This window comes from Heterocephalus glaber, unplaced genomic scaffold (genome assembly GCF_053883595.1).
Source record: "Heterocephalus glaber isolate CG9 unplaced genomic scaffold, H.glaber_assembly_v1.0 deba00001845, whole genome shotgun sequence".
Classification (NCBI taxonomy): domain Eukaryota; kingdom Metazoa; phylum Chordata; class Mammalia; order Rodentia; family Bathyergidae; genus Heterocephalus; species Heterocephalus glaber.
The window spans coordinates 983356-1003259 of record NW_028258494.1 but is presented as its reverse complement, the minus strand read 5'-3'; the positions used below and the strand labels follow the sequence as shown (position 1 = coordinate 1003259).

General features: G+C 38.2%; 1 protein-coding gene and 4 pseudogenes across 1 annotated transcript; 4 read left to right on the top strand and 1 right to left on the bottom strand.

Annotated features, from left to right (window-relative positions):
- On the top strand, positions 1 to 937 carry LOC106008733 (olfactory receptor 7G2-like; annotated as a pseudogene).
- Positions 938 to 12518: 11581 nt separating this feature from the next.
- LOC110347577 (U6 snRNA-associated Sm-like protein LSm5 pseudogene) lies at positions 12519 to 12764 on the bottom strand (annotated as a pseudogene).
- A 1521-nt stretch (positions 12765 to 14285) lies between these two features.
- LOC101699028 (olfactory receptor 7G3) lies at positions 14286 to 15224 on the top strand. The gene has a single exon (XM_004875420.2). The coding sequence runs from the start codon at positions 14286 to 14288 to the stop codon at positions 15222 to 15224; it is 939 nt and encodes a 312-aa protein (XP_004875477.2).
- A 47-nt stretch (positions 15225 to 15271) lies between these two features.
- On the top strand, positions 15272 to 18109 carry LOC147820583 (myopalladin pseudogene; annotated as a pseudogene).
- Positions 18110 to 19506: 1397 nt separating this feature from the next.
- The window catches only part of LOC147820582 (olfactory receptor 7G2-like), a 37080-nt pseudogene continuing 36682 nt past the window's right edge, over positions 19507 to 19904 (top strand).

Here is a 19904-nt window from a genome sequence, read left to right as displayed (position 1 = left end):
AATATGGAAGCAAAAAACCAAACAAGTACAGCAGAATTCTTACTTTTGGGTCCCTCAGAGGACCCTGAACTGCAGCCCCTTATCTTTGGACTGTTCCTGTCCATGTACCTGGTTACAGTGCTTGGGAACCTGGTCATCATCCTGGCCATAAGCAATGACTCCCACCTCCACATCCCCATGTACTTCTTCCTCTCCAATCTGTCCTTCAGTGACATCTGTTTCAGCTCTACCACAGTCCCCAAGATGCTGATGAATATCCTTAAACAGAGCAGAGCCACCAGTTAGAAAGGCTGCCTTACCCAGCTCTGCTTCATCCTGGTTTTCACTGAATTGGAAAACTTTCTGGTTGTAGCAATGGCCTACGACCATTACATAGCCATCGGCCATCCACTTAGATACACAGTCGTCATGAACTCCTGTCTGTGTTCTGCTGACTCTGTTCTCATTGCTCACTCACACTGTAGATGCCCTGCTGCACTGCCTGATGGTACTCCACCTGTCATTCTGTGCAGACCTGGAAATCCCCCACTTCTTTTGTGAACTGGGCCAGGTCATCAAGCTGTCCTGTTCTGACACCCTCCTCAACACCATCTTGGTATATGCAGTGACCAACATATTGGGTGGTGTCCCTCTCCTTGGGATTATTTTCTCCTACTTTAAAACTGCCTCTTCTGTTGTAAGAATGCCCTCAACTGAGGGAAAGTACAAAGCATTTTCTACCTGTGGGTCTCATCTTTCTGTTGTTTCCCTGTTCTATGGGACCGCTTTTGGAGTGTACATCAGCTCTGCAGTGACTGACTCATCCAGGAAGACTGCAATTACCTCAGTGATGTATACAGTGGTCCCTCCAATGATGAACCCCTTTATTTACAGTCTGAGGAGCAGAGACATGAAGGAAGCCTTGAAGAAACTGATCAGTACATCTCACATTTTGTAACTGTGCCTTCTACTTTGGACTTAGACTTCTAGAAAGAATCAAGGAACAGGTAGGACCCTTCTACCACTAAATGCTTAGGAGAAGGGTGTTTCAACATAGATTAGAAAACTGAATTGGTGTTCTATAGCATAGATTCACAAAAATTTGTTACATTTCTGAGCTTTATTTCCTGGTAAGTTTGCACAGAAGTAGAACCTGAGCAAATAATTCTACTTGTAGTGGCTGGGAAGGGGGTTGCTTCTCAGGAGAATGTTAGTAACAGCAGGATTTCAGGACAAAGCAAGGAGCTAAGTAAGTATTCCATTATAGTTAGAGAACCAGGCTTCATCCATGGATAGTGCCATATATATAGTCTCCCTGAATTATTCTTATCTGAAAGTGTGCTTTATAGCCCCCTGTAATATCCTCAGCATTGTTACCTGGGCTATGACATGGATTTCCAGACAGAGTTTTATTCAGCTGAGGTAATTTGCCAGAGAACAGAGCATCTATTTATTATCATCACTAAATGCTGGCATTACTGAGGCTGGGCTCAGTGGTTAATAAAATTGTCTGTACAGCAATAATATTACCAACTACACTTGGCTTCCCATCAATGAAATTGTTCTAAATTTCCTCTTGTAGAATTTAACATGATTATGAAATATTTGAATTCCACCCATTAGTATGGCTGTGTCCCAGATATTACCAAAGTGATTCCAATCCAATTTGCTCAACTGGAATGATCGTCTTCAATAAATTGAGTGAAGGAGGGGTCCATCCGGGCAGAGCATACTGTGTTCATCATGTCTGAGTGAGCTTTACCCTGTGCTATGTCTCCTCATGGCCAACAGATAAAGCCAGGATCAATTGCAGTTGTCTTATTCTGATGTGACACTGAGAGATAGAAAGGTGACTAGGTTTTTCTTGGGTCTCATTTTAATGGAGTTATTCAGAAGCCTTACTTTGACATATTGTAGGCCAAAATTGGGACCTCTGCCCATCTGAAATCTAACAGGGGATTATCATGAGCAGAGAAGACTAAACACCTCAGTGGTTCACAGCCTTTGCTATGTTATTTGAATCAGCAGGACACCTTGTGGAAAGGTTCTTTGGTCCAGTTCCATTGTTCCAGTCCTGAGAGATTGGGCTTCACTTCAGCACATGGAGTGGGCCATGAATGTGGCTTTCTAACATGACCTTATGTGATGCTAACATGAGCAGCCTGAGGATGATCCTTTCAATGCTACTGATGTAGTGTCCAATTTTGGCATGTCTCTTAGCAGAATTCCTGGAAAATAGAAAATACTCAATACAATTTGGTATGATCATATTCCACACCTAGCCCATTTCTTATTTTATTGCATGTGAAGAAAGGCTGAGACAAGAAGAAATATGATTATCTTGCTGTTAAATTATTTTATTGCTACATTTGATGTATACAACACAATTACATTTCTCATTGGAAATTGTGCCTTTATATAATGCATCTCAGTTCTTATTTTTTCCCCATATCTAGCCCTCCCTTCATCCCCTCCACCCTTCCCTATTTACAAAGACTTTATTTCCATTTTTTCCATTTCTCAGCATTTTTCCTTTCCCTTCTTTCCTTTCCCCTACCCCTCCCACTACCTCTACCCCTTTGGACCTTTTCTTCCTATTTTGCATTATCGATTATTCATTCTAATCATTGGTACATTTTAGGTATACAATATAATGACATTCATCATTGGAAATTTGCACCTTTATATAATCTCTCTTCGTTCTTATTTTTCACCCTTGCCCAGCCCTCCCTTCAACCCCTCCATTACTCTCTATTTACAAAGATTTTGTTCCTATTTTTCCATTTTCTCATATTAATCCTATTCCCTTCTATCCTTTCCCCTAGCCCTCCCACTTCCTTCCCCTTTGCCCCTTTTCTTCCTATTTCACATTACCTATTATATATTTTAGTCCTTTATTTACACTTTCAGATTCTCACACCAGAGAAACTATTTGGTATTTATACATGTGTGTCCTATTTATTTCACTTAAGAATATCACCTCAATTTGAAGCCACTTAGCTATAAATGTCTCTAATTTCTCATTTTTTGATGGCAGAGTAGTACTCTATTTTATTAAAAAACACCACATTTTCTTTATCCAGTCTCAAGTTGATGGGCATTTAGGCTGTTTCCAAGTTTTAGCTATCACAAACTGTGCTTCTATGAACATGGGTGCATATATATCACTGTGGTATGATTCTTTTGATTCTTTGGGGAATATTCCCAGCAGTGGAATAGTGAGGTCAAATGGGACTTCCAGTCCTAGTTCTTTGAGGTATCTCCATAGTGATTTCCACAGTGCTTGCACCAGTCTACACTCCCACCAGCAGTGAAGCATGGTTCCTCTTTCCCCACAGCCATGGCAGCATTTGTTATTGGTTGATTTCATGATAGCAGCCATTCTTTCGGGAGTGAAGTGGAATCACAGCATTGTTTCCATTTGCATCTCTCGAATGACTAGTGATGATGAACATTTTTTCATGTATTTATTTGCTATTTCTACTTCTTTGTGTGAAAAAATGTGTGTTCATTTCAGATGCCATTTTTGGATTGGGTCTTTAAATTTGGGAGGTCTGATCTTTTTAAGTTCTTTATAGATTCGAGATAGTAGACCTTTGAGGAGAAGCAAGTGAAGATTTTTTTCCACATTGTGGGTTGTCTCTTCACACTGCTGGTGGTTTCTCTTGCTGTGCAAAAGCTTTTTAATAAGAAGAGATCCCACTTGTTGATTGTTTGTGCTAATTCATGGGCAACTGAGGTTTTGTTCATAAAATCTTTCCCTACACCAATGTCTTCAAGGGTTCTACCTAACCTCTGTTCCACCTGGTTCAGAGTTTCTATTTTAATATTTAGAACTTTAATCCGTTTCATTTTTAGTGTAGTGCATGGCAAGGGATATAGGTCTAGTTTTAATCTTTGGCAAGTTGAAGCAAAATTTTTCCAGCACCATTTATTAAGGAGGCTATCTTTTCTCCAGTGAGGTTGCTTGGCTCCTTTATGAGAAATAAGATGGCTGAGTGTGTCTGGCATTGTTTCTGCATCTTCCAATCTGTGCCACTCATCCTCAGTTCTGTTTCTTTGCCAGTACCATGCTGTTTTTATCACAGTAGCTTTGTAGTAGAGTTGCAGGTTAGGGATTGTGATACCCCCTCCCATGTCTCTGTTACTTAGAATTGCTTTTGCTATTCTGGGTCTCTTCTTGTTCCAAATGAATTTTAGGATTGTTTTCTAAAGGTCCATGAAGTATGCTGCTGGATTGTCAATTCGAATGGCATTAAATTATATAGCAGTTTGGGAAGTATGGCCATTTTCACTATATTAATCCTTCCTACCCAGGAGCAGGGGATGTCTGTCCATTTTCTGATATCATTTTCAATCTCTCTTTTCAGAGTCCCGTAGTTTTCAGAGAAGAGGTCTTTGATTTCTTTCATTAGGTTGATTACTAGGTATTTCAGTTTTTTGGATGTTAATGTGAAAGGAATTATTTGTCCTATTTCTCTCTCAGTGAGTCTGTCCTTCATATATAGGAAAGCTATTGATTTTTGTTAGTTGATCTTGTAACCAGCTACTTGACTAAATTTGGTTATTAATTCTAGATGACTTTTGTTGGAGATCTTGGGGTATTCTATATAGAGTATCATGTCATCTGCAAATAATGACAATTTGACTTCTTTTTTTCCTATCTTTATTGCTATTATTTCATTCTCTTGTCTAATTGCCGTGGTTAATGTTTCCAAACAATATTGAACAAGAGTGGTGATAGTAGACATCCTTGTCTTGTTCCTGATTTTACTGTGGCAGATTTCAGTTTTTCACCATTTAGTATGATATTGGTTGTTGGTGTTTGATAGATGGCTTTTATCAGTTTGAGGTAGAGACCATCTGTTCCAATTATTTGTAGGGTTTTTATCATAAATGCATGTTGGACTCTGTCAAAAGCTTTTTCTGCATCTATGGAAATAATCATATCATTTTTGTCCTTGGCTCTATTAATATAGTGTATTACATTGATTGATTTGCATATGTTGAACCATCCCTGCATCCCTGGGATGAATCCCACTTGATCAGGGTCTATAATCTTCTTGATGATCTTCTGCATTCTGTTTGCCAGTATCTTATTAAGGATTTTTGCATCTATGTTCATTAGTGAGATTGGCCTATAGTTCTCCTTTTTGGTTGGGTCTTTCTCTGCTTTGGGGATCAAGGTGATGCTTGCTTCCAGGAATGAATTTGGGAGTATTGCTTCCCTTTCAATTTCATTGAAGAGTTTAAACAGTAGTGGCAGCAGTTCCTCTCTAAATGTCTTGTAGAATTCAGCAGTGAAGCCATCAGGGCCCGGGCTTTTCTTAGTTGATAAGTTTTTAATTACATTTTCAATTTCATTGGTTGATATTGGGTTGTTCAGAATTTTTAGGTCTTCTTTGTTCAACTTTGGAAATTCATATGTACCTAGGAATCTGCCCATTTCTTCTGTGTTGTCTATCTTATTGGCATATAGGTTCTGGAAGTAGGTATTGATGATCCTCTGGATTTCTGCTGGGTCTGTTGTAATTTCACCCTTTTCACTCCTAATTCCATGGATTTGGGCCTTTTCTTTCCTTTTTCTGACAAGGTTGGCTAAGGGTTTGTCAATTTTGTTGATTCTTTCGAAGAACGAACTCTTGGCTTCATTGATTTTTTGTATTGTTCTCTTAGTCTCCATTGCATTGATTTCTCCTCTGATCTTTATAATTTCCTCCCTTGTATGAGCTCTGGGTTTGTCCTGCACTTCTTTTTCTAGAAGCTTGAGGTGCAGCATCAGATTGTTTAATTGGGCTAGTTCTTTTTTCCTAATATGCATATTCACTGCTATGAGTTTCCCTCATAAGACTGCTTTCATTGTGCTCCATAGATTCTGATATGTTGTATTACCATTGTCATTAATTGAAGGAACTGTCTGATTTCTTCTTTAATTTCCTCTGTGACCCATTGGTTATTCAGAAGTGTGTTGTTCAATTTCCATGTTTTTATGAAATTTTTCCAGTTTCTTTTGCTATGAATATCCTATTTCTTTGCACTCTGGTCTGATAATATACAGGGGATAACTTCAATTCCTTTGCACATACTTAAACATGTTCTATGTGTCAGTATGTGGTCTATTTTGGAGAATGACCCACATGCTGCTGACACGAATGTGTATTCTGAGTTTGTTGGGTGGAATACTCTGTAAACATCTGTTAATTTCATTTGTTCAATAGTTCATTTGAGTTCTAGTATTTCATTACTTATTTTTAGTCTAGTTGATCTATCTATTTGTGACAGTGGGGTGTTGAGGTACCCCACTACAATTGTATTAGTGCATATAGGACTTTTCCAGTCTGTTAGTATTTGTTTCATATAGTTGGGTGCACTAGTGTTTGGTGCATAGATACTTATGATTTTCATCTCTTCCTCTTGGATTCTTCCCTTTCCAAGGATGTAGTGTCCTTCTTTGTCTCTCTTAATCAGTGCTGGTTTGAAATCTACTTGATTTGCAAAGAGTATAGCTACTCCTGCTTTTTTTCGGGTTCCTGTCGCATGGAATATTGTTTTCTACCCTTTAACTTTCAGTCTATCAGTTTCCTTTTGAATTAAGTGTTTCATGTACCCAGCATATTGTTGGATTTTGCTTCTTGACCCATTCTGCCAGTCTGTTTCTTTTGATTGGTAAATTGAGACCATTACCGTTGATGGTTATACCTGAAATGTATTGACTTGTCATGGCCATGACTTTTTCTTTTTGTTGGGTTCTCCCCCTTTACATTTAATTTCTTGTCATGCCAGATGGGTTCATTCTGCTTTGCTTCCTGGGGTTGTGATCCTCAATGTCTGTTCCTAGGATATTGGGTAAAATTCTTTGGAGTGCTGGTTTGGTATTTACGAAGTTCCTACGTTGCTCTTTTTCATGAAAGTATCTTATTTCTCCATCCATTTTGAAAGATAGTTTTGCAGGGTACATCAATCTTGGTTGGAGGCTGTTTTCTTTTAGGGCTTGGAATATGTCACTCCAAGCTCTTCTTGCCTTGATGGTTTGTGTTTAGGAGTCTTCTGTGATTCTGATGGGCTTTCCTTTGTATGTGATTTGTTTCTTTTCTCCAACTGCTTGGAGAACTTTGTTCTTCTGTTGTGTTTCTGGAATCTTAACAATTATATGCCTATGTGTAGATTTTTTTTGATCAAGGCTATTTGGAGTCCTATATGCCTCACTTATCTGTATGTGGAGTTCTTTCCTCCTGCTTGGGAAGTTTTCTGCCATTATTTCTGTGAAGAGTTTTTTTTATGTCATCTGCACTCTCTCCTGTTTAAGAAGAAATATGTTAACATGGAGAAACCCCAAGTTCTCAAATGCCTGCATCAGATATCATTTATATATTTTTCATCTGTCAAAATTTATGTGAAATAACTTTAAATATCTGTATGAATTGCTCTCTGTTTGAGAAATATAAACAGCAAACTTTGAAGCTACCATGTTTTGAACATGTTTTATTTATTTATTTCTTTTTGGTCTGTATATATGTGTTGTGGAAGACATATTGATTCTTTTACTTCCAACTAACTACAATTATGAACAAGTATACCTCACAGACAATCAGGTTTTCAACACTGTTATTGTTGGTACAGCTTTGCAAAACATAATTATATTCATCTTGGAGAATTGCTACATATACTCATCAAATCATGTTTATTATATTTTTAGTTTATTAGTACGTATGTATAGTAAGTATGTAATGCTTGTATTCATTTTCAATTATGGGTACATGTACATAACACATCTTATTTCCTTGTTTTATCATTTCTCCCATCCCTCCCTCCCCCTTGACCCCCTTCTTTTTCTGTATGTTTTCATATTGAATCTTGATCATGTTATACTTCCCTTGGCCTCCTGATACTCTCTTTTCTTCCTTTTCTCATATCATCTTCATGTGTTCATAGATTCCTCATCTCATTTTGCTACTACCTTTTAATAAGTATTTACATATTGAAGGAGATATGGATGATTGTTTCATGGATATATTTTTTATTAGGTAAATCTTTAATTTATGTTTATAATCCTATATATTTATAAATTTTATAGGTCTTGTTTTGTGGAAAGTTCTCTAATAGGGCTAGGAATGTGGCTCAGTGGTAAAGCTTTTGGTTAACATGTGCAAGATTGTGGGTTTCATTAGACTAGTGCATTAACTAAATGATGATAATAATAATAATAATGACAATAATAGTTTGTAATGAATCATCATACCAAGACTGTGAATGGTTTAATTTTCCACGGAATTCTGTAATGTTTTACAACACACCGGTGCTTTCCTTTACTATATGTTCAGAATCTTGCAGTTCTCTATGGTTTTCCAAGACAGAATTAACTACGTGTACTGTTGAACATTGGTAAAGATAAAAGGCACAATCAGTAGCCATGAACAACTCCTCAGAACCCATCTTTAGTAAATAATTCTCTGATTTCTGCTACTGAATGTAACTATGATGTGTATCCCAGGCTTTTTAATGGTTTTGTAAGTTACCTGCTGCAACACTGGCAAATTTAAAATGCAAACCTGTGTCATTCTAGTATATTTGCAGAGTTGCATGCATTTTATATGGAATATCATATTGAATTACTTATGCCCAAATTCTTCTGGTCAACATTATATTTGTGATACTCCCATACTTTATTCCATTAAGCAAATGTTTATTCCCATTATCCCATCCATTTCTACTCTGTGAGTATGCACAATTTATTTGTTTGTTTGGGTAGTGAGCTGTCTCCAGCTGGGATTGTATTTTTATTTTTAAATTTTTTTAGTTTTCTGAGAAATGATGTCACTGTGTATCCCAAGCTGGCCTCAAATTGCTGATCCTCCTACTTCAGACTTCCATGAACTGGAATTACAAATGTGTACCACAATGCCTGGCTAGAGCTAGAATATTTGCTCAGTAGCACTGCAAAAGGGATTCTCCTGCAGGCTGTTAAGTGCACAATTTTGCATCTTTAGGAGTCCAATATTTATATCTTAGGGAATAGATATGGGCACATTTATTAAATACCACCATACAATGCTCCAAAGCAGTTGCATCAACTTAAACTCTCATTATCTTGCATACATACTACAATATCTGCTTTTTTCCTCTTGACTATGATGATTAGTATAAATTTTTTCTTTTCTTTCCATGTATTTTTTCTTTTCTTTTAATTTTTAAAACGAGTGCTTTAGTGATCATCTCTACTTCAGAATGAACTGGGATTTTAAACTAAGGAGGATCCCTCCCACTGTCTAGAGGTCAGAGCCTGCATCCAAGACTGAGATCCCTGGAAGCAAAAGGAGATGTGGCAGGAAGAGAATGGTATGTACCTGTACTCTCAGGTTCAGGAAATCAGTCACCAAGAGTTCTGCCCTTCTATGATCTATACCTGAAGGCTCTTAGCTGCCTTGGAGGATAAATGAGAATGAGCCTCTGGCTAATGAGGAGCTGTGCTAATTGAGCCCACAAGGCTACAGACACTGAAAATAGTCAGCCTGTGACCACCTTATCAGCAACAGGGCTCAGGTCAGGAAACACACTTGAACCTGCTTCCAGAGATGAGAACTCTCACCCAGAAGCTCACTGCCCATTGGTCCATCTGCCCTTCCTGATGATCTATTTTCCAGCATCATCTCTCAAGATCCAGTGAACAGATTCATAACACCTAGCTGATATCTTCCAAGTATTCTGAAGTTCTTCCAAAAATTACAGTAAGATATTGAAGTAACTTTGTCTGTCTTTTCCCTCCCTCCCTTGTTCCCTTCCTTCCTCCCTCCCTCCCTCCCTCCCTCCCTCCCTTCCTTCCTTCCTCCCTTCTTTCCTTCCTTCCTGGCTTAATGTCTTCCTTCTTTCCTTCCTTCCTGCTTCCTTTTCTCCCTCCCTTCTTCCTCCCTTCCTTCCTTACATTTGCTTACATCTCCTTCTAATTCTTTTCTCTGTTTGTCTTTATTTTGTATGTCCCTTTTCAGTTTAACCATTTTTGAATCCAGTTTTCACCTTCACAGAATTCAAGTGCTCTTCTTTCTTTGAAAAATATTTTTGTTTATGCATATCAATAGTATATATTTATGGCTTACAATATAAAAATTCAATACATGTAATCCTGTTGTTACAAATCAGGATAATTAGAGTGTCCATGGCCTCCTACATTTAAAATTTCTTTGTGGTGAGAAATTGTTATTCCCCTCCAGCTATTTCAAATTAAACACAACCCTATTACCTCAGTCTCCCTAGTGTGCAACTGCACACTAACACCTGACTGAGAGGACACCAGAAGAGAAGGTTAAATCCACAGAATATCAAGGAGTTACCTTTCCACTCCTTCTCTTTTTGAATTCCAAACAAAATATTATGAAATATATTAAAACAATCAAAGTGCACAGTGTGCAGAAAAACACAATTATTAATCTACCTTCCAGATTTAATCATTAATTCTGCTAGATAGCCACAGACATTTTTATTAAAATTTAATTAATGTATCTCATTTAAAAATAATAAAGAATTCCAAACAGAGACAAGAAATCTTTATGCTACTACTTTATGCCCCTCCCTACTATTCCAGGAGCCCTCACCCTGTAATTTCATTAAAATTCACCATGTTTAGTATAACACTATTGTTATGTGTGAATGTAGTAGGTAAAAGTAATTTATGGCTAATACAAATTCCCAATCACACAAGAATATGTGTTGACATTAACGTATGGTGGCTGAAATCAATATTAAGAAACATAGGAAATACAGTGTCCACCTAAAAAAATTACAGTTGTTGAAATAAAAACACAGCATAATGTCATTTATAACCAACATCCACATGTGTTAAAGAAAGTTCCATAAACACAGGTTTTTTGTGGTTCTATCATAATGTTTATGAGGCCATACAGGAGAATTCTTCATGAAAAGTTCAGTCTCACAGTTACCTTGGGGAGTGGAGGTCAGTATTGAAATAATGTGGGAGTACACCAATGTACAAAAGACATCTGCAGAGCTTTATTTTTACTTTTGGTACCAGGGATCGAACTCCTGACCTCGCACTTGTGTGGCAGGCACTGGAATCACTGAGCTAAATACCTGGCCTTTACTTTAAAAATATAAAACAAATGTATCCAAATATTTGGATTTGATTTTGAGCATTGTGGGTGATATGGCTAAGCCCTTCAGCTTCATTCTTTATACTTCTCAAATAATTGAAGAAGAGCTTTATAAAAAGAATAATAGAAAAAGGAGAGATGACAGGAAAGCAAAAGGAAGACAATAATCAAAATGTTACATGCTTTTACTTACAAGTTAAGATTAAATTGTGTATCTAATATGCACTGATAAAATTTTGAAAATGAAAAATAATTATTTTAAGGAATATTAATATCACATAAATTACATACTGATGTAGTGTTTTAATATTTGTTTAGTGTAATTTTATACATCTACCACCAACTTAAATGTACAATGTTTAGCTGATAAATATTAAAACATAAGTATACTAAGTTTTATTAAAATAGTATTAAAATAACATGTCATTACCTTGCTGAGCCATAGTCCATCTATTCCTGTACTGACATAGTTTAATTTTTTTCCCCCTTCTTCATTGTCCTGGCAGGGTTTCCCCTGGTGTTTTGAGCAAGTCTCTGCTTGGCTCAGCCTTGTAATATTGTTCCTGGAGTGTTCTATGTCTCTCTTTCCTCCTTTCTCTGTCATCCTCAACATTCCACAAAAACATCCAGCCTTGTCCACAGCTGAACACAAACTGATAGGAAAATATTTATAGGGCTCTGTATGCCAAGCCCTGCACTTAGCACTTTTCATCTATGTTTCTTCTTGGCAATATCTCTGTACATTTTCATAGCACTTCCACTACATAAATGAGATGATTGAATCTGCTCGTAGTTTCAGAAACCTCCCTATGTTGCAGATCCATGTTACAGTTGGGGAACTCATGATAGGATTTGTACCTGTCTTAGTCCACATCTCATGTTCAAGGACTGATTCTCCTCTCATCACCTGCCTCTCTCCAAGGAAAGTAATCTGCATTAATTTATGACACATGGTGGCTCACTATGCCTGTAATCCAGGCCACACAGATCACTGAGATAGGTGGATGGCAAGTTTGAGGCCAAACTGAGCAACTTAGCAAGAACCTGTCTGAAATTAAAAATAAAAAGGGTTGGGATATAGTTCACTAGTAGAGCACTTGCCTAACATGCTTAAAGACCTAGGTTCCAAATAGATTAAAGTTGTTCTCCCTTCATTCAATAGCACTTATGGTGGTACTGGTATTTTATCCTGTCTCTTGGGACATTATGACAGAAATTCACTCTTAGTAAGACCAAGAGGCAGATGCTTTGACATTGCCAGAATATGCTATTTCTTTTAAGTTTAAATACCGTTTTTAAGTATTGAGTAAAAAATAATTTTCTTCTTTTTCCAAAATAAGCATGCTTAATTGACATCAATTGGCATACAATACATCTCCAAAGCATTTTCCTTCATTGAAATCTTAGCTTTATGAGATCTTAATGTTAAAATTTAAATTAAAAAACCCCTATTTTGTTGTAAGTATAGGACAAATCAGAATCTAACATAAGGAAGTTCAATAATACTTTCAGATCTTCTCCAAGGACCAGCATTGTTATATTATTTCCATTTAGCAAAGACTGATCTTATTTAGCAATCTTCCCTTCTTATGTGCCTTCAAATTCACTAACAACTTCAAGCAACATTTTGAGAAAGTTATTGAATCCTAGAAATGTACCAGCAAATTCCTTATCACCCCTCATCAGGTTGTGAATTTTTCATTCTGTACATTTGCCCACAGATTCTAGTAAAGATTCTATGAGGGATGGTGAGATACTCTACAACGGGCCTTCATCAGACTGATTCTTCATTGTCTATTCTGGGATGCCAAGATTCATTTCTTATGAATCTGAAAAATTCACAGAGTATATGAGAGACTTAAAGCAATTCCTGTGCTGGTCCACATAGGACTTCACCAGGGATCAGAGCTGAGTCTCCATCATACCTGAACCAGAGACTGAGAGGGCTGAACCAGAAATGAGAGGAGGGTGGGCATGATCCAGGGTGGACTCTTAACATTTCCTTTCCTAATTGTATGAACATGAAATCTAGGTTGAGATAAATTAAAAAAGGGGAGAGTTATGAACTTAGATGAAAAGTATTAGCACAAATTATGAGAAAGGGAAAATTATAGGAAAGAACTACAAAAAAGGGGATTCCCCTAAAAGGAAAAGAAAAGAGCAAATATATTTCTCTAAATGTATCTATGGAGAGTAATTATATCAACTACTGTTAATAATTAAGCACTTTTGCAAGTAATCATTCACCTCTCTCCCTTTTCAATCTGTACTCAAGTCAAATGTTAGCATTTTTAACTCTCAATGAAATAATGGATGCATGCAATCATTATTAGTAGAAAAAGATAAGCTGATAATATGTTATGCATTTTCACTTGAAATTACTGGAGGATACCTAAGAAATAATGATGTTAAGCCTACTTGAGCTTCTGGACAATCAGGAGTCAGAATTTTTCAGTGAAAATCCAGATAGCAACAAGTTTGGGTTTTGTGACCATATTATCTTTGTGACAAGTGCTGAACAATATTTTTGTAGCCCATAAGCAACTATAGAAAATACATAAAGGAGTGAATGTGTCCCAGTAACCCTTTACTTACAAAATCAAGCAGGCAGAATTTGGCCTAAATATTGTGTTATCCCAAACTCTACTATACAGCCTTGACAATATTATTCTAGAATAATATTTGTGAAGACATGCTCAGGGAGGAGAAATGCTTTCCTTTGTGTTTTATTCTTTATAAGTGGCTCTACTTGAAATATAACAGGTGGAAAATAAAATCATTTTTGTTATAGTTAACAAAAGTGAAATACGCATTTTCAAATAGCTGGAAGATAGGGTTTTGAAATGCTCACCTTGAAGAGAAAGTATGAACGGATGATTTGGTGGATGTGCTACATTCCTGATTAGTCAATGTTATTAAAATGAATATTTTGATAATTATACAATGTGTACATGCTTCAAAAGAAACCTTTATACCTCATATGTATGTGTAATTATGTGTAGATTTAAAATGAAATATAGAGAAAAAATTGGATGGGAGAAATATTGAGGGCAACAAAAGATGAGTGAAGGAGAGCGGGAAAAGTTAAGTGGGAGGAAAAGTCTGTAGCTGATTTTGTCTCAAAATATAGACAAGCTTGAGGAGGTTTCAGGCACTATTTGTTTCCTTATCACTCCCATCTTTTCTCTCAGACTCATGAAAAAAATGAACCCAGGAAACTTCTCAGAAACTACAGAGTTCTTTCTCCTGGGACTCTCAGAAGATCCAGACCTGCAGCCTGTACTCTTTGCACTTTTCCTGTCCATGTACCTGGTCACAGTGCTTGGGAATCTTGTCATCACCATGGTTATCATCTCAGACTCCCACCTGCACACCCCTATGTACTTCTTCCTCTCCAGTCTGTCCTTTGTGGACATCTGTTTCACCACCACCACCATTCCAAAAATGCTGGTGAACATCCAGGTGCATAGTAAATCCATCAGTTATACTGGCTGCCTCACCCAAATCTGTTTTGCCTTGGTTTTTCTTGGATTAGAAAATGGAATTCTGGTAACTATGGGGTATGACCGCTTTGTGGCCATCTGTCATCCCCTAAGGTACAATGTCATCATGAAACCCAAACTCTGCAGGCTGCTGGTTTTGCTTTCCTTCCTCATCAGTGTCCTTGATGCCCTACTCCACACCTCCATGGCACTGAGGCTCTCTTTCTGCACTAACCTGGAGATTCCCCACTTTTTCTGTGAACTGGCTCATCTTCTCAAGCTTGCCTGTTCTGATATCCTCATCAATAATATCCTGGTGTATTTGGTGACAGGCCTGTTGGGTGCTGTTCCTCTCTCTGGGATAATTTTCTCTTACACTCAAATTGTCTCTTCTGTCCTGAAAATTCCATCAGCTGGTAGAAAGTATAAAGTCTTCTCCATCTGTGGGTCACACTTAATTGTTGTTTCCTTGTTCTATGGGACAGGTTTTGGTGTATACCTCAGTTCTACAGGTACTCATTCCTCCAGAAAGAGTGCAGTAGCCTCAGTGATGTATACTGTGGTCACCCCCATGATGAACCCCTTTATCTACAGCCTGAGAAACAAGGACATGATAGGGGCTCTAAGGAGACTTATTTATAAAATAACACCTTTCCCTTAATGTGCTAGGTACTTATACTACTAGACCATGCCATAGAGAACTAGACAATGAGTGATTTAGAAAGCCTGACCAGTGACTTTGAACACACGAGACTAGAGATGTAATACGAAGAATGGGAATTGTATAACCAGACCATTTGTTTGAATTCTTCCTTTGGTATACAGTAGCTACATGTCTTTAGACAATTTTTGTCAACTCTCCATGCACTGTTTCCTCATCACTAAAATTAACACTATATTAGATTATATCATTTGTCCCTGAAACAGAGTCTCACAAATGCTTGGAAAAATGACTGTATCAAACAAACCCTTTGGGTTTTGTGATGTTCCAATGATGGTTATGTTATTGGTAACTTTAAGTTTCTTTTTGTTTCTAAGGTGATTTAATTTGTTTTTCCATAAGAGATCTGTGTTCAGCTCTATATGTACTTAATCTAGACCAATGCTCTTATTTGTACATTGAACTCATTTACTCTTTTCCACAGCTCTGTAAATTCTCCTGTCTTCTGCACAACTATTTATTTAATTAGACCTTGGCCAGTAGTAGTCAATATATATAAACTTCTTTGAAAAAGTAAAACAAATCTTTATTTGAACCTCTCATCCTGCTCCAGCCAGTGTCATTCTCTTCTCCCTTTGCAAAAAGCTCCCAAAAAGAAATCTTTTTGCTTGTGCTCCTCAATTCTTCTCCTCCCCTATTTTTTCTGAGGTTCAGCCAACCAGCCTTTGCTTTGATTTCTAAACCTCAGGTTTCCAGTTGCCTTAACTCATCACTGGACTGGTTCTACCCTGAACTCAGTATATTGATTTCTGATACTAGATGAGATGGAGAACATTTCAAATCCATCCAGCAAGCCAATAGTGAGCTTTGTTAAGTTCTTCCTTGGAAGATTGTCTCAAGCTTTGAGGTGCTCCAAGTTGATGGTCTGAGTGCAGGCAATGCAACACTCATAAATTCACCCAAATTTCTCAAATAAAGATGCTCAATCTCTGCCATTTCACACCTAGTCTCCTAAAACATATAATCCTCAGTATAAAGAAAGAGGCATCTTTTCTTACCCTCAGAAATGAGCCCATAGGACCCACACAGGAAGCCATATTTATATCTTTTTTGGTTTTGTAACCAGCATTATTTTATCATATTTCTTCAATATCATGTTTTGTTAACTACTGAAAAAATGGACCTTGTTTTACAAGGCCATTGATACATTTATACATTTTTCCACTTCCTATTTTTAATGTCAATAAGGTTAAGATGTTGTAGAAGTGCTTATCTAAGATGTGTGAGGCACTGAATTCAATCTCCAGTATTGAAAAAAAAGATATTGAGGAAAATCATCTCAAGGTCATCTCATCACAAATTTAAAATAGTAAACATTGTACATTATGTATTCTTATATCAAGAGTTTATTTACTCTTTCATTGGAGCTCTGGATATTGGACTCAGGGCCTTGGACCAGCTATCCAGGTCCTCTGCCATTGAGCTATACCCTCCAACCTTTTAAAATTTTTGATACAGGGTCTCTCTAATTTACCTGGGGTAGGCTTGGGCTTGGAATTTTCCTGCCTCAGCCTTCTGAACAGTTAGGATTAGTGGCTTGCACCACCCAAACCCAGCTGTGTATGTGTATTTCTGACTTGGACAGTATAATTTTCCCCTACCTTGGTGTGACAGTGATATGATATGATATCATAAGAATATGATACAGATAAGAATATGATACAGTGTCTATGTAATTGTTAGTGGTCCTTTGACTGTGTCCTACTATCCATAGTTTGGTAGTGTCTATGTTGTGACAATGATATTTCCACCCTTCTTTCTCTTTGTGACTTTATATACAACTAGAGTCAGTTCTGTGCTTGGATGGATATGTATATATGTATGTATGTACTGCAATGCTGAATACTGGACCCAGGACTTAGTGAATGTCACTAATCACTCTACCTGCTGGCTGTACTGCAGATCCCAGAAAGTGTAGAAAACGTGTAAATGTGGCAAAATAATTTCATAAGCACAATATGGATGTCTTTAAATACAAAAGGTTTAAAATCAGTGCTAAGAGGGAGCACCATCTCCTGTAATGAAATAATGAAAACTGACTAGTTGTGCTGAGGATATTATATGCACATTGTGCACTATTGCTTTCTGTTTCATTTTCAAATAAATTAACATCTCATTTAAAAATGAAGAACCAAATATTCAACCAGCCTCCTTAGTTAAAGAAAACTATTGAGAGCGCCTGTATCACACATGTGTGACCCAAGGGTCGTTTTGCTCAGGATGTGTAGAGGTAGATGGTGACCCCTTGCTTTTTAAACCATTTATGGAGATTTCTCAAGGCTGTGGCTCACTAAGAGGCCACAGGTGAGGTCCTTCTCTTGTTCAGCCAAAGAGGTGAAGAAAGCTCCTGTGATCCTGGAGAAACTGCACAACAGGGACATCCCCGAGGGCCACCCTGTGAGGCTGGAGTGCCCCGTGATTGGCATGCCCCCACCCATGTTCTACTGGAAGAAGGACAACGAGACCATCCCCTTCACCAGAGAGAGGGTCAGTATGCACCAGGACACAACAGGGTATGTCTGTCTCCTCATTCAGCCAGCCAAGAAATCAGATACTGGCTGGTACACATTGTCAGCCAAGAATGAGGCTGGCATAGTGTCGTGCACTGGTAGGCTGGATATATATGCTCAGTGGCACCAGCAGATCCCACCGCCCATGCCCATCCGGCCAAGCCACAGTCACTATGGATCTCTCACCAGTAAAGGACTTGACATTTTTTCTGCCTTTTCCTCCACAGAAAGCACAATGGTGTATTCATGCTCTTCTAGCATAGTGGAGAGCGATGAACTTTAAGGCTGTCTGGGTGGCTGCTGTGTAAGGGGTGGACTGTGTGGAGGGGGCAGGAGGAAACCGATGCAGTGGATTCCAAGGAGTGGACGTGATGGATTCCCATGCTGAGGCGTTGTAGCAGGAAGTACTTTGAATAAGGAGTCCGGGGTCTCCTACACTCTGTTGTAGGGCTGTGTCTCTTAAAAGAGCCCAACAAAAATGTAAGCCGGCAATACAGATGAACCAAAGATGTCCCACTGCTGCCATCCACTGCTGTGGGGAAAAGCAGGAATTCCCCTTTGGCCCAGTTGTGTTAAGGATGCCTAGGCTCTACTAGGAGCAATTAGGGGCCATGTGTCTGGGCAGAGACAGTTAGACAATAGTAATTTAAAATATAACTAATTCTGCTGGGTGTCGTAGCACATGCCTGTAATCCCAGCACTTGGGAGGTTGAGGCAGGAGGATCACTTTGAGTTCCAGGCCAGGCTGAGCTGTATGGTGAGACCCTATCTCAAGGAAAAAAAAAAGATATAACGAATTCACCTAACAATGCAAAGGAAAAAGGTGGGGAAGTCACCTTTCACTGATTACATATATAGCAATAGTTTTGGTGACTTCATTAAATCAGCTTCCACTTAGCATTAGGAGATCATGCCATGCCACTCATACATGTGGTGAAACACTTGATTTGCATATCCTGGGTCTACAGAGCTGTATAGTAAGGTGCCAAAATGCACTTGAGATACAAAAAAAATTCACTGCAACACTCAGTATCACACAATGTACTTATTCTGTGGTCAAACAGGGCCCCCGCCAGCCTTGGCTGTCTGCACCATTTTCCTTTGGATGGTGACTCGTTTTTCTTGTTTCTGATTTTGCATAGCTCTACACTCTAGAACTAAAGAGTTATTAATAAACCAATCCAAAAAAAATCTGCAGGGTCACTTTTAAAATTACCAACTTCAATTGCCACTTGCAAACTGCAAAAGTCATTATCACCTGCCCATAGAATACCACCCCAACGTGCTCCTGGCCCTCCCCAAAAGTCTGGAAGTGTAGAAGGCAGGAAGGAAGCAATGCAGACAAGATGGAGTGTGGAAAGAGCATTGGTTTTCACTTCCCACATCAGAGTAGTGGTTGTGGAAAGAGGAAGCCTTAATAGCTATGAACTGATTTGAGATCATTGATCAAATTGCATTTTCTATGTAGAAAATACTATGCTAGCTGGGAAAGTGGAGGGAAAGGGGAACAAGCCTCTCTAGTCTAACCTACCTATTCCAAAACTGCCTCTCAACTTAAGGAATTTTAGACTTCCGTTCACAGCAATATCCCTAAGGCTTAGAAGAGTACCTAGCACACAGTAGCCATTCAGGAAACATTTGCTGGGGAAGTGAATCTTACATTAGACACAAATATCTTCAAGCCCCACCTCAGTCCAAACACTGCACCGGCAATGGTTGTCACAGCACGGTTTGCTCCAGGCCACCAGGCAAATGAATTGGAAGTCCTGTCACCCATGCCTTCTGCTTGGATCCCTGGTGTTCTGTGTGCCAAACCCCCTCTGCTGGTATCTTATGTGAGCAAGTGATTTAGATAGAGGTAGTAAATGCTTGGAAAGGCTTGAAAATAATTTCTTCACATCAAGGCAAGGGTTTCCAATATAAGAATAAATTCATTCATTCAAAAAAAGAGAAAACTATTGAAAATTGTTAAAGGGATTTACCAGGTGCTAAACAGGCAGCCATGGTACTGTCTACATTTTTGGCCATCAGCAGTAATCATAGAAAAGTATTAAAATCTCTCTGGTAAATAAAAAAATTAAGGTTCAATCAGCATCAATGCCACATAGGA